This window comes from Schistocerca serialis, chromosome 9 (assembly GCF_023864345.2).
Source record: "Schistocerca serialis cubense isolate TAMUIC-IGC-003099 chromosome 9, iqSchSeri2.2, whole genome shotgun sequence".
In the NCBI taxonomy this organism is placed as follows: domain Eukaryota; kingdom Metazoa; phylum Arthropoda; class Insecta; order Orthoptera; family Acrididae; genus Schistocerca; species Schistocerca serialis.
In genome coordinates this window covers 20428525-20442356 of record NC_064646.1, presented here as the reverse complement: position 1 = coordinate 20442356, position 13832 = coordinate 20428525, and the positions used below count along the sequence as shown (strand labels likewise).

General features: G+C 44.4%; 1 protein-coding gene across 1 annotated transcript in view; it reads right to left on the bottom strand.

Annotated features, from left to right (window-relative positions):
• Window positions 1-13342, bottom strand: part of LOC126419157 (UDP-glucosyltransferase 2-like) — a 152103-nt gene extending 138761 nt beyond the window's left edge. The window contains exon 1 of the mRNA XM_050086281.1: window positions 13333-13342. Within this exon, the coding sequence (XP_049942238.1) occupies window positions 13333-13338 (6 nt within the window). The 5' untranslated portion in view covers window positions 13339-13342. The remainder of the gene's footprint in view (window positions 1-13332) is intronic.
• Between the last annotated feature and the right edge of the window lie 490 nt (window positions 13343-13832).

Genomic DNA, 13832 nt, shown 5'->3' with positions numbered 1-13832 from the left:
CTCTAAGTGTATCTCTCTCTCTGGAAGACCAGTACGACGACATCAGATTTTTATACATGTTTTCACATACGTTGTTCCAGAATTTTCAGACCAAGTAGACGAGTCCAACAGGTTCACAGATAGCAATATCCTCTGTATTTGGAAGACAGTTCTCCATCCGATGTTTCAGGCAAACATAAAGTCTGCTGCGAAAGAGTAATTCCTCTCAAGTTCAGCCAACCTACTGCTGCGAGAGCTTAACATGAATGAGGACCACTGCTCAGTTCCCTTTCTCCGTACACCAAAAGCTGATTTCTGAGCTTCCGTTGGACGGAATGGAGTCTAATGTCATGTGGCTGTAGTTAAAGACTTAGTACAGATAATTCTTGAAGAGCATCACACATTAGAGCTAAGTTGAGAATGAACTCAACTTTAATGATACGCTTCATTAAACCTTCGTACAAACGTCTGTTAGTTGACTCCATGCTTTGATCATCTTTTGCAGCTGTGAAGTGAACAACGAAAGGTTTAAAGCTTTTCCACACTGCTGACATTTTTGAGGCTCGATGCTATCAATCCTGTGCACAAGATTCTGCTTATTTTCAGAATTTCAATTTCAAGTAGCTCCGCATGCTTCTTTAACTCTTGACCGTTCTGCAATGACTAGTGGTACACTGAATATAGATTGTGTGAGAAAGACCTGAAGTTATTCATTTGTGAGGAAAGGTCTCTTTCTATTACATCACTAGCAGACAATTGAGGTCTATGGTTACTATAATGAAAAACTAAAATCTGTGAGACATGCTGAATCATTAACGTAGTAACTTCTTATCTCACCATCGTCACTGTTGCTGAATCTGTTGGAGCTGAAATAAGATTCTCTTTCTGGAACTGGTCAGAAAATCCACGGATTTCAAATAATTTAGCAATTGAAACGTCCCCTTAGAACAATTATACACGACAGTCCTTAAGCTGAAACACAATATTTTTTTTGGGCAACGCAATCTGACTTTCAATAATCCCTACAAAAGAATGGGCCGTGACTAACATTAAACTATACCTTTCACAAATCACTTACCTCACAAAAATCTTCGCTACTCAAGCTACTGCAATACAGCCAGCGCCACTACTGCCAGCTTAATAAAAGATTCAAAGTACTGAAGTCACTAACTACTGATAGGCATAGTTAGCAAATGAAAGATTTTGATAGAGAACAAGCAATGTATTTTCCTCAATAGTCATAATATATATAACAGTTCATGACAAATTTCAAAACTCCGCCATCTCTCTCCCCACATCCACCACTGCTGGCGGCTCACCTCCAACTGCGCAACGCTACGCGCTGTTCACATCCAGCTGCCGCTGCCCAACACTACAATGGCAGACAACAATGCAAACTAGACACAGACTGCACACAGCACAGCCAGTGATTTTTATACAGAGGTGGCGTTACCAATAAAAAAACCTAAACAGCCTGGATTTCAAATAATTTAGCAATGTATTACAAATATTTCCAGCAGCAACACTATTTAGCTCAACTATGTCAATGAAGGCCAACGGCCTTGCCACAGTGGTAACAGCGTCATATCACCGAAGTTAAGCGCCGTCGAGCTTGGCCACATCTTCATCTACATGGATACTCTGCAAATCACACATAAGTGCCTGACAGCGAGTTCATCGAACCACCTTGACAGTAGTTCTCTATTATTCCACTCTTGAACAGCGCGCGGAAAAATGGAACGCCTACATCTTTCCTTGCGAGCTCTGATTTCCCTTATTTTATTATGATGATCGTTTCTTCCTGTGTAGGTCGGCATCAACAAAATATTTTCGAATTCGGAGGAGAAAGCTGGTGATCGAAATTTGCTGTTGGCAAGCAGGGTGCACTCAGCCCTTGTGAGGCAAACTGAGGAGCTACTTGACTGAGAAGTAGCGGTTCCGGTCACGAAAACTGACAGCGGCAGGGAGAGCGGTGTGCTGACCACGTGCCCCTGCGTAACCGCATCCGGAGATTCCGGAGGGCTGAGGATGACACGGCGGCCGGTCGGTACCGTCGGGCCTTCACGGTCCGTTCGGACTGTGTTTGTTTATATCAATGAAAAATTTGAAGGCTCATGCCAGGCAGTTCGCTTCGTAAATAAATTATTAACGATGATAATTGGCTAACTGTAGCGCCCTCATCAATAATACGCGAAATAGGACGCGAAAGAACTAACCCCCCTTCTAACAGCCGTGTACCGCAAGCCTCTAGAGCAACGGAAGGTTCCAAATGATTAGAAATGAGCACAGGTAGTTCCAGCTTTCAAGAAGAGTCGTCGAGCAGATGCCCAAAACTATAGGCGTATCATGTCGTTTCTGGAAACCCAGAATCTACTCTGTAGGAATCAACATGGATTCCGGAAACAGCGATCGCGTGAGACCCAACTCGCTTTATTTGTTCATGAGACCCAGAAAATATTAGATACAGGCTCCCAGGTAGATGCTATTTTCCTTGGCTTCCGGGAGGCGTTCGATACAGTTCCGCACTGTCGCCTGATATACAAAGCAAGAGCCTACGGAATATCAGACTAGCTGTGTGGCTGGATCGAAGAGTTTTTAGCAAACAGAACACAGCACGTTGTTCTCAGTGGAGAGAAGTCTACGCCGTTAAAGTAACGTCTGGCGTGCCACAGGGGAGTGTAATGGGACCATTGCTTTTCACTATACATATAAATGACCTAGTAGATAGTGTCGGAAGTTCCATGCGGCTTTTCGTGGATGATGCTGTAGTTTACAGATAAGTTGCAGCATTAGAAAACTGCAGCGAAATGCAGAAAGATCTGCAGTGGATAGGCACTTGGTGCAGGGAGCGGCAACTGACCCTTAACATAGACAAATGTAATGTATTGCGAATACGTAGAAAGAAGGATACTTTAGTGTATGATTATATGATAGCGGAACAAACACTGGTAGCAGTTACTTCTGTAAAATATCTGGGAGTATGCGTACGGAACGATTTGAAGTGGAATGATCATATAAAATTAATTGTTGGTAAGTCGGGTACCAGGTTGAGATTCATTGGGAGAGTCCTTAGAAAATGTAGTCCATCAACAATGGAGGTGGCTTAAAAAACACTCGTTCGACCTACACTTGAGTATTGTTCATCAGTGTGGGGGATCCGTACCAGATCGGGTTGACAGAGGAGATAGAGAAGATCCAAAGAAGAGCGGCGCGTTTCGTCACAGGGTTATTTGGTAAGCGTGACAGCGTTACGGAGATGTTTAGCAAACACAAGTGGCAGACTCTGCAAGAGAGGCGCTCTGCATCGCGGTGTAGCTTGCTGTCCAGGTTTCGATAGGGTGCGTTTCTGGATGAGGTATCGAATATATTGCTTCCCCCTACTTATACCTCCAGAGGAGATCACGAATGTAAAATTAGAGAGATTCGAGCGCGTACGGAGGCTTTCCGGCAGTCGTTCTTTCCGCGAACCATACGCGACTGGTACAGGAAAGGGAGGTAATGACAGTGGCACTTAAAGTGCCCTCCGCCACACACCGTTGGGTGGCTTGCGGAGTATAAATGGAGATCTAGAATGTAGATGTCTCAATAACTCTTTATTCACTATGTTCTTCATTTCTTGTGCAGTGTGGTTAATAATGTCAGTACACTCATTTCCAGAATGTAAAATGCAGCTCATGGCAACTCCGTTAACTTCTTGCAGGTCAGTTTCGGTTTCAAAAACACTGAATGGTTGATTGTTTTTCGTGACTTTTAAAGCACCGTGAAATAAATCGGCTGATATCACTTGTTCACTTCTGAAACCCCCTAGTTCAAGCATTTTCCAAAGTCTTCTTTTTAGCACAACGTACTATTTGAGCAGCAGGTAGATGAGCAGACCATTCTTCATAAATATTTTTTTCTGCAAAGAAACTGTCTATTCTTTTTTTGAATCACCTGAAGATGATACACATACGGTAGGCCAGCGTTGTGCCATGTTCATGCAATTTTTATTTCTTTTCACGCCAAATTTTTTACGAAGTTTTTTTTTGAAACGATTAAACAGTCATTTTTTCCACAAAATGTGATTTCTGGAACCAGAACTCGACGTTCTGGACTATCATTTGACTTATTACCGTTCACTGTATTTTCGCTCTTTGGTTCAGTATTCATGTTTAACATTTCCGTGGCCGGCCGAAGTGGCCGTGCGGTTAAAGGCGCTGCAGTCTGGAACCGCAAGACCGCTACGGTGGCAGGTTCGAATCCTGCCTCGGGCATGGATGTTTGTGATGTCCTTAGGTTAGTTAGGTCTAACTAGTTCTAAGTTCTAGGGGACTAATGACCTCGGCAGTTGAGTCCCATAGTGCTCAGAGCCATTTGAACCATTAACTTTTCCGTTATATCATCCACCGACAACGTCGAAATTCTTGATTTTTCAGACGCACAAGTATTATTGGCAAGTTCTAGCTTTTTAGATTTAGCATCTCATCTTACTTTATCCGTTAAGCTAATTTGCAACGAACGGCAAGACACACCACCCAACCACGCATACAACCAACAAAAGAGGGATAATAAGTGTATAACCAAGTATGTCGTATCTCGTGTGGACAGAACAAGTAAGCAGACGCACGACTGGCTGACAGCGATACAATTGTCAAGGACAGTTGCCTCCTGTTTTCAAACGTTCGAAACAGTTAAATGTATCGCTTTTCCCGCCACAGACTGGACACCACAGATACCATAAAAGTTGAAGTTTTCAAGTATTCTTTTTAACAGGCGAGTCTGGGGAAATGAAAACATAAATTAGATGAAAATAACACGAAAAAATCTACTCTCTGAAATGACATCCAGGGGAGCGAGTAAGAAATATTCTGTTCCAAGAAGTAGAGCAGGTGATAGACTTAAGAACTTTACGGGAAAACAGAAGTGACCATGAAAAGTGCTTTAGAAACTAGCGAGCTTATTCCGAAAACATTCACTGATGAACAGGAAACAACTCCGCGAGAGTTTCGAAGCAGCCTGGATTTACTGAGATATTTGTGAGGATTTGGCCCGTAAGAACTGTATCTATAGAAAGCCGAACAGTCTTTACTATACGTGATAAGTGTTTCAGTATGGATTAAACTAATATTCTGATTTAGGCCTGTTCTTTTCAAAACTTTAACTTAATGACTTTATTACGAATGTTTGCTAACTTTAGTCAACTTTCTCCCTACATCGACACGCAGTACGAAAATCTACACTGAGGTGACAAGAGTCTCGGGATACCTCCTAATACCGTATTGGACCTCCTTTCGCCCGGCGTAGTCCAACAACTCGACGTCCCATGGACTCAAGTCGTTGCAAGTCCTCTGCAGAAATACTAGCCATGCTGCCTCTATAGCTATCCATAATTGCTAAAACGTAAACGATGCACGATTTTTTGCACGAAATGTCCTCTCGATTACGTTCGATGGGATTCATGTCGGGCGATCTGGGCGGCCATGTCATTCGCTCGAAGTGTCCAGAATGTTCCTCAAACCAATTGCGAGGAACTGTGGTCAGGTAATATGGCACATTGTCATTAACCAAAATTTCGTCGGTGTTAGGTAACATGAAGGCCATGAATGGGTGTAAATGGTCTCCATGTAACCGAACGGAAACATTACCTGTCAATAATCGGTTCATTTGGACCAGAGGACCAGTTGATTCCATGTAAGCACAGCTGACATCATTATGGGACTAGTACCAGCTTGCACAGTGCCTTGTTGACAACTTGGCTTCATGGCTTCGTGGGGTCTGCGCCACACTCGAACCTTACCATCACTTCTTACCCACTCAAATGTGGCCAGGCCACGGTTTTCCAGTCGTCTAGGCTCCAATCGATATGGTCAGAAGTCCAGGATAGGCGCCGCCAGTAATGTCGTACTACTAGGAAAGGCGTCAGTCATCTGCTGCTAACGCCAGATTTCACAGCACTGTCTTAACGCATACGTTCGTCGTAGTCCGACACTGATTTCTGCGGTTATGTTACGCAGTGTTGTTAATCTGTTAGCACTGACAACTACGCAAACGCCGCTGCTCTCGCAGTTAAGTGGAGGCCATAGGCCACTGCGATGTCGATAGTGAGAGATAATATTTGAAATTTCGTATTCGTGGCACACTCTTGACACTGTGGATCTAGCAATACTGAATCCCCGAACGATTCAAAGTTCAAAGTTTGTTAATTCCCGTCGCGCGGCCATAATCGCGTCGGAAACCTTTTCACGTGGATCACCCGCGTACAAACGAAAGCTCTGGCAATCCACTGTCCTTTTCTACCTTCTGTACGTAATACTACCGCCACCTGTATACATGCACAGCCCTGTCCCGTGCATTTTGTCACCTCAGAGCGTCGTGCCTCGCAAACGGAGCTGCCGATTGGCGCCACGGGCGGAGCTTTGAAGTTCGCCGCCAGCCACAAGTGCGGCCCAACAGCTAACTCCATGTCGCCGCCAGTGTTAAATGGCTCTGAGCACTATGGGACTCAACTGCTGAGGTCCCCTAGAACTTAGAACTACTTAAACCTAACTAACCTAAGGACAACACACACACCCATGCCCGAGGCAGGATTCGAACCTGCGACCGTGCCGTCAGTGTCGTTATTAGCAACTGAGTTCATGTTCGGCGTTGGTGTATAAAAGTTCTAGTATGGGGTTCGAGTGTTGCAGTTTGTAGTTACAGTTTATAGTGGAGATCGGCCTGCGAGACTTAATCTACAAGTGGAGTCGCCTACAGCGTTAACATAGGGAGAAGTATTTACTACAGTGACTGATAGTGTAGCATTCAGGACAGACATAGTCCTGTTGAGATTACATTCCGAGCACATGACTTGACAGGCCACTGCTAGTTGTATCTTTCGGCAAGCACTTCCAGCGAGTTGCTGCACAACTTAAGTTAAATATCGCAGCGCAATAAAAGGTATATTTGTGCGTCACTAATTCGTTTGCACTGTCACAGTTCCTCCGTCCACTTCAGAGCACCTAAACCTAATACAACACGTGGAAGCCGCTCTATCCAGACGACCGTACACATCGCAGCGTATAGGTAGTAACGGGTAGTTATAATGGAAGTGCGGCTACTCATGGGAGTCCAGCGTATGCTGTGATCATCGCATGGCAGCGAAACTTGGTAGATATTCTAATGTGTTAATGCGAAACGGATTTATAATGGAAAAAACTTAGTTTCAGTTTTGGCTGCAAGACGCAAATCGGGCGCTGTGAATACAAGAAAGATGTATAGAAAATGGTTCCATATGTATTGGGTTAGGAATGGGACATGGACGGAAGAAGTCAAACATGTGAGAAAGCAAAAATGTTGATTTTATTGTTAACTGCCACTTACAAAATTTGTTCAGTGTGAGTACTGGAGACGTCGACGAGGCTCTGCATCCGTGAAACGACATAATGAATAGTTGCTCGAAGCAGTTTCGGTGGAATATGAGCCACGTGTTCCTGTGTACTGGCATTCAGATCAGGTAGAGAGACCAAATGTGTCCCTGGTAAACGCGTTCTTTTAGATATCTCCAGAACCAGAAATCACATGGATTCAGATTACGTGACCTTGCAGGCCACGCATCAGGAAAATCTCTTGACATAACACGTTCGAGGAAAGCTGCACTATGCAGATCTTTCACTGCGCCAGCGAGCTTAATTGTTGCCCCATATAACATGAAAACCCGTGTGGGGTTGCTAGTCCCCCATCGGGCGCCTCCCCGGGTGGCGGATAGGGGAAAGCCTCCCAGATATGGGTGGCACAGGGGAAATGAAATACCCGGGGTGGACCAAAACTAGCAGTGTGGTGGCGTCTGTACTCTAGTGGAGCGGCCTACCAAAGGTGTCTGTACCCCATGTCAGGGGCGGCCTGGAAATTATATCGCCAATCCGTTCTGAAGCAAGCGTGGCGATTATGCTTCTCAGCTTCGAGTTATGTTGTGTGACATTAATGTTAAATTTTCCGGAGTAATAGCCCCACAGTCGGATCTCCGGGTGGGAGCAACTTTGATGTCCCAAACACCAAGTGGTGCTGAGAAGAAGATACAGACTCTTCACGTCTGTACATATAACTGTCGCTCTCTAATAGGCAACGACAGACTAGAAGAGATCGAGAAAGAGCTTACAAAAATCAACTGGAGTATTGTTGGTTTAAGCGAAGTTCGCCGAAAAGGGGAAGACTGTCTCCGTTTGCGCTCTGGCAACTTGTTTTACTTTTGTGGCGATCCAGAAGGAAAACTCAATGGAGTTGGGTTCTTAATCAACAAGAATATTGCTGATAGAGTATCTGTCTTAGAAGGAACTTCCAGCAGGACAGCTCGAATGGTCCTGAAGGTGTCGAATAGGTAGAAAATACAGATTGTTCAGGTGTACGCTCCCACATCAAGTCACCCTGACGAAGAAATTGAATCCTTTTACGAAAGTCTGGATAACACCTGTAAAAAAGGTAGCGATTGTCACTTCCAGATGGTCATTGGAGATTTCAATGCAAAAGTTGGCACCAAGAAACAAGGCGACACAGTGGTGGGCAACTATGGGATTGACGACCGAAACGATAGAGGTGAGAGATTAGTCCAGTTCGCTGAGTACACCAGTATGTCCATCATGAATACGTTCTTTAAGATGCACCCTGACCGAAAATGGACTTGGAGGAGCCCAAATTTCAGTGTCAAAAATGAGATAGACTTTATTCTGTCAAATATTCCGCAGATTGTAAAAGACGTATCAGTGCTAAATCAGTTCAACACTGGCAGTGATCACCGTCTTGTGAGAGCAAGGGTCGAACTCAATGTAAGAAATGAAAGGAGTAAACTTATGAAAGGGAAGAGGAGGGTAATCAACCTCAAAAACCTGGAAGAACATTCCTCGAAATTCCAAGATGTCCTCCAAAGCAAGTTCCACGTAACTAAAGATTGTGATTTGGCGGAAATGATTGTTTCAAGTGTACAAGAAGTCGGTGGCCTATGCCAAAAAAATAAACAACCAAAGAAATTCAGTGCCAAAACTGAAACCCTTTTACAACAGAGGAGAGAAATGAAAATCCAAACCGATCGTGACATGGTGGCGTATTCCGAACTATGTAAGGCAGTGCGAAGAGAAATGAAAACTGACATACAGAAATTCACTGAAGACACCTTACGAGAAAGCTTGGAGAACAAGACAAGTTTAAAGTCAGCCAAACGCAAACTCACAATAGGTAAAAAGCAGATTATCGCACTCGATGGAAATGACAGTCGAATCACTGAAAAGGAGGCGGTTTTGAAGTTCATCAGAGACTTTTATAGCAATTTGTATAGCAATCCAGGGGAAAATTTGAGTGTATCTAATTTAAATGATATATCTAGTGTTCCAGATATACTCCCATCGGAAGTCAAGTGTGCTCTAGATAGCATGAAGAAGGGAACAGTGCCGGGTGATGATGAGCTCAGCGTTGACATCCTCAAACTGGCAGGAGAGGTAACAATAAATCACTTGGCAAAAGTATTTACTTCCTGCCTGCACTATGCTTCAATCCCACTATCGTGGAACAAGGCTAAGATTATTTTGATACACAAGAAAGGAAGTATTCACAATATTAAAAACTACCGTCCTATCAGTTTGCTCTCAATTTTGTACAAAATTTTTACAAAGATCTTGTTAAACCGAATTAGTTCCACCCTAGACTCAGCCCAACCTATAGAACAAGCTGGATTCCGAAGCAATTTTAGCACTATTGACCACATTCTGACCGTTAGTGAAGTGATAAGCAGAGCGAATGAATACCAACTGCCTCTCTGCATTGCCTTTGTTGACTTTGAAAAGGCATTTGACTCCGTTAGCCATGTAGCTGTCCTCCAAGCTTTAAGTGAGCAAGGAGTGGGAGCAGCATACATTGAAGTGCTCAGGAAAATCTACGAGAATTCTTCAGCTTATGTTAACATCGGCGAATCAACTCAAGAATTCCGCATCATGAGGGGTGTCAAGCAAGGCGATCCCATCTCCCCAAAACTGTTCTCTGCTGTATTGGAAATGGCTATGTCAAAGCTGAGCTGGGAAGGTAAGGGAATTAGAATTAATGGAAGAAGGCTTACCAACTTGAGATTTGCTGATGATATTGCCTTACTGGCCAAAGACTTCGCAGTGCTCCAAAACTTAGTTACAGATCTTGCATCGGAATTTCAGCTGGTTGGCTTGAACATGAACCTTTCCAAAACAAAAGTAATATCCAACAAATGGATCCCAGCTGGAGATGTGAAAGTCAAGGACAGTCTACTAGAAGAGGTCAGTGAATATGTCTACCTTGGCCAGATTATAAATATGAAGGGAGACATAAGACCAGAAATCTATCGACGCATCAAGCTTGGCTGGCAAGCATTTGGGAAGAATTCAAAAGTATTCAGATCAAAAATGCCAGTAAATCTGAAGAAAGCAGTATTTGATCAATGCATTCTTCCTGTGATGACGTACGGATGCGAGACATGGACACTGAACTCATTCACAAAAGGGAAACTTAGGACAGCACAGAGAGCCATGGAGAGATCAATGCTGGGCTATACAAGAAAGGACAGGAAAAGGGCAGATGACATCCGGTCTGTGACGAAGGTTAATGACATCTAAGAGAGAGTAGGTTCCTTGAAATGGCAGTGGGCTGGCCACGTCGCAAGAAGAAAAGACAACAGATGGACGGAGTTAGTACTGGAGTGGAGTCCGAGAGAGCACCGGAGGCCTAGAGGAAGACCACCAGACAGATGGGACAAAGACATCAAGAAGATCGCTGGTAACACCTGGCAGAGAACTGCCCAAGACCGTCCCACTTGGAGAAGACTTCTGAAAGGCTACCTGAATCCACGACTCGAAGAGGCCACATCATCTAATGATTGAATTGGCTGATGATGATGATGATGATGATAACATGAAAAGAGTGGTTTCCACACAGGTGTGCTTTTCCAGAACAGGAATCACATGCTGAACAAGGGAGTTTCGACAACGTGGAGACGTCACAGTACACATGACGGACCCTGTGGATGTGCTCTCTTCAAAGAAGAACGAACCGAGTGTAAAAGTGCACTCACATATGGTGAGGGCAATAATTCTTAGTCCACAACAAGCCGTTTAACAGAACCACAAATTCGGCAGTTCTGTGTATTCATTGCAACCCTGTAGTGTAAAACGTGCTTCGTCACTCCATAGAATATTGCCCAGCCAGATGTCATCAACTTCGATCCGCGCCAGTTACCGACGAGCAAATTCAGGATGTTGCTACAGATGAAATGGTTTCAGTTGCTGCACCGTCTGGATCGTGTACAGGTACCAGTGTGAAATAGACCAAGATCCGATTACTAGCGTACAAAAGACCGGGCAACTTTCGGTGCTGTTGATCACGGGACGGACAGTTCTCGTAACATTCTACGAGTTCTAGCGCTACCCGGGTCACGTGCTGCATGGTCAGTTACAGGAACAGCCATCTCGTCAATAACTTCGACCAGGATAGGACGCCTTCATCTTCCAGGTTCCACACCAAGCTCACCCGTGTTTTCTAATTTCATTCTCATCTTTTTTAAACTATTTAATGACATCGCGCCTCTCCTTAGACCTTTCAGTAGGCGATACTCCCTCAAAGCAGCACTGTAAGTTTCTGGCATTTACATGAAACAAGTTTCACTACGTAACAGCGCACGGTGTTCCTTCTCGTTAGCCATACCGTTCGCTCACTTCACGGCTTGTAAAATGAGAGCTTGGATGTCATACCAACAGTGTACTGCGTCAGATAAGCAACTGGTGAGCAAAACTGGAACTATTTTTTTTCAGCGTTAACGCATTAGCGTATCTATTAAGTTTCGCTCCCGTACGATAATTACAGCCCACATTGGATCTCCGTGAGTAGGTGTACTTCGATTATAACCATCCCGTTCTTATTTTAGTTTGATGTTAATAATCATTTACGGTCCATTTAAAGCTTTTTCGTAAAAAAAGGATGTTTTTTACACGTTAAAACTTCATGTCCGATACAACCCTTCAAAAATTTTAACGACCGAAATGGAAACGCTCGAAAAAGTACACAATAACAAGCGATTGCATATTCTCTTGACACTGAGTTTTAGAATGAAGTAGTATATCATAGTCTACATCTAAATTTACATTTATACTCCGCAAGCCACCCAACGGTGTGTGGTGGAGGGCACTTTACGTGCCACTGTCATTACCTCCCTTTCCTGTTCCAGTCGTGTATGGTTCGCGGGAAGAACGACTGCCGGAGAACCTCCGTGCGCGCTGGAATCTCTCTAATTTTACATTCGTGATCTCCTCGGGAGGTATAAGTAGGGGGAAGCAATATATTCGATACCTCATCCAGAAACTCACTCTCTCGAAACCTGGACAGCAAGCTACACCGCGATGCAGAGCGCCTCTGTTGCAGAGTCTGCCACTTGAGTTTGCTAAACATCTCCGTAACGCTATCACGCTTACCAAATAACCCTGTGACGAAACGTGCCGCTCTTCTGTGGATCTTCTCTACCTCCTCCGTCAACCCGACCTGGTACGGATCCCACACTGATGAGCAATACTGAAATATAGGTCGAATGAGTGTTCTGTAAGCCACCTCCTTTGTTGATGGACTACATTTTCTAAGGACTCTCCCAATGAATCTCAACCTGGCACCCGCCTTACCAACAATTAATTTTATATGATCATTCCACTTCAAATCGTTTCGTACGCATACTCCCAGATATTTTACAGAAGTAACTGCTACCAGTATTTGTTCCGCTATCATATAATCATACAATAAAGGATCCTTCTTTCTATGTATTCGCAATACATTACATTTGTCTATGTTAAGGGTAAGTTGCCACTCCCTGCACCAAGTGCCTATCCGCTACAGATCTTCCTGCATTTCGCTGCAATTTTCTAATGCTGCATCATCTCTGTATACTACAGCATCATCCGCGAAAAGCCGCATGGATATTAGTCTTTAGTGTTAAAACTGTGCAAGTACAATCTTCAGAAAAAAATTTTAATTTCGAAGAAGCATACGTGTCCGATTGTATCCGACCTTCCATTACACCTGTAGGGCCACCGCTTTAGAAATTACGGATCCATTGACCGTGGGAGATAGTGGCAAGTTACTATTCTCGACCACTGTGCTCAGGCGTGACACGAACTGCCGTAAAAGCGGCTGGCAATCTTTAGTCCTAACTGCTCGCTTCAGTGACTGGCGGTCAGACGTGAGTGCAGGCAACTGGAGCAGAGGGGCGGAGCCAGGCGATAGAGGGAGACGGAGAACGTCTCCGTCGGCGAGAAACGCCTGCTTTCCTGGCAGTTCTGTAGCGCTCGTGCGTGGACGACGGCGCCGAGACGGACGCAAGACCCAAGCGCACTGCGTATAGCTCACCTTCATGTTGTTGGAGTTCAGCTGGCGGCGAAGCGGGAACAGCAGATAACGAGCTGTCTCAGCGCTGAGCCCGCTTAGCGGCAACTGCTGGCCCAAAGGCGTGCTCCTTACTGGTTTATCTGCGACAAGTCGGCCGTTATCTGGCTGGCGATAGGTGCTCAGGGTGACTCACGTTTTGCAGGTGAACTTTAAAACCTTGCCTACTGATGTGGGAACTGGCTTTTCCATCACTGAAAGATTACTTATTGCTCCGACAGAATTTATTTTCACGTCGTCGATTAATAACCAAAATACGATCACATGGATGATCCTCACATAACCCGTAGAATTTTCGAGCAGTATGTTATACTGGACAGCAAGTAGTGAACAGGAGCTATAATAACACCGACCGCGCCCCAGGGAAGCGTAATAGGACCTTAACGTTCTTCCTATGCACAAGGGATTTATCCGGTTGCGTCAACAGCATAATGAGACTGTTTTGCAGAAGATGCTGTTTATTT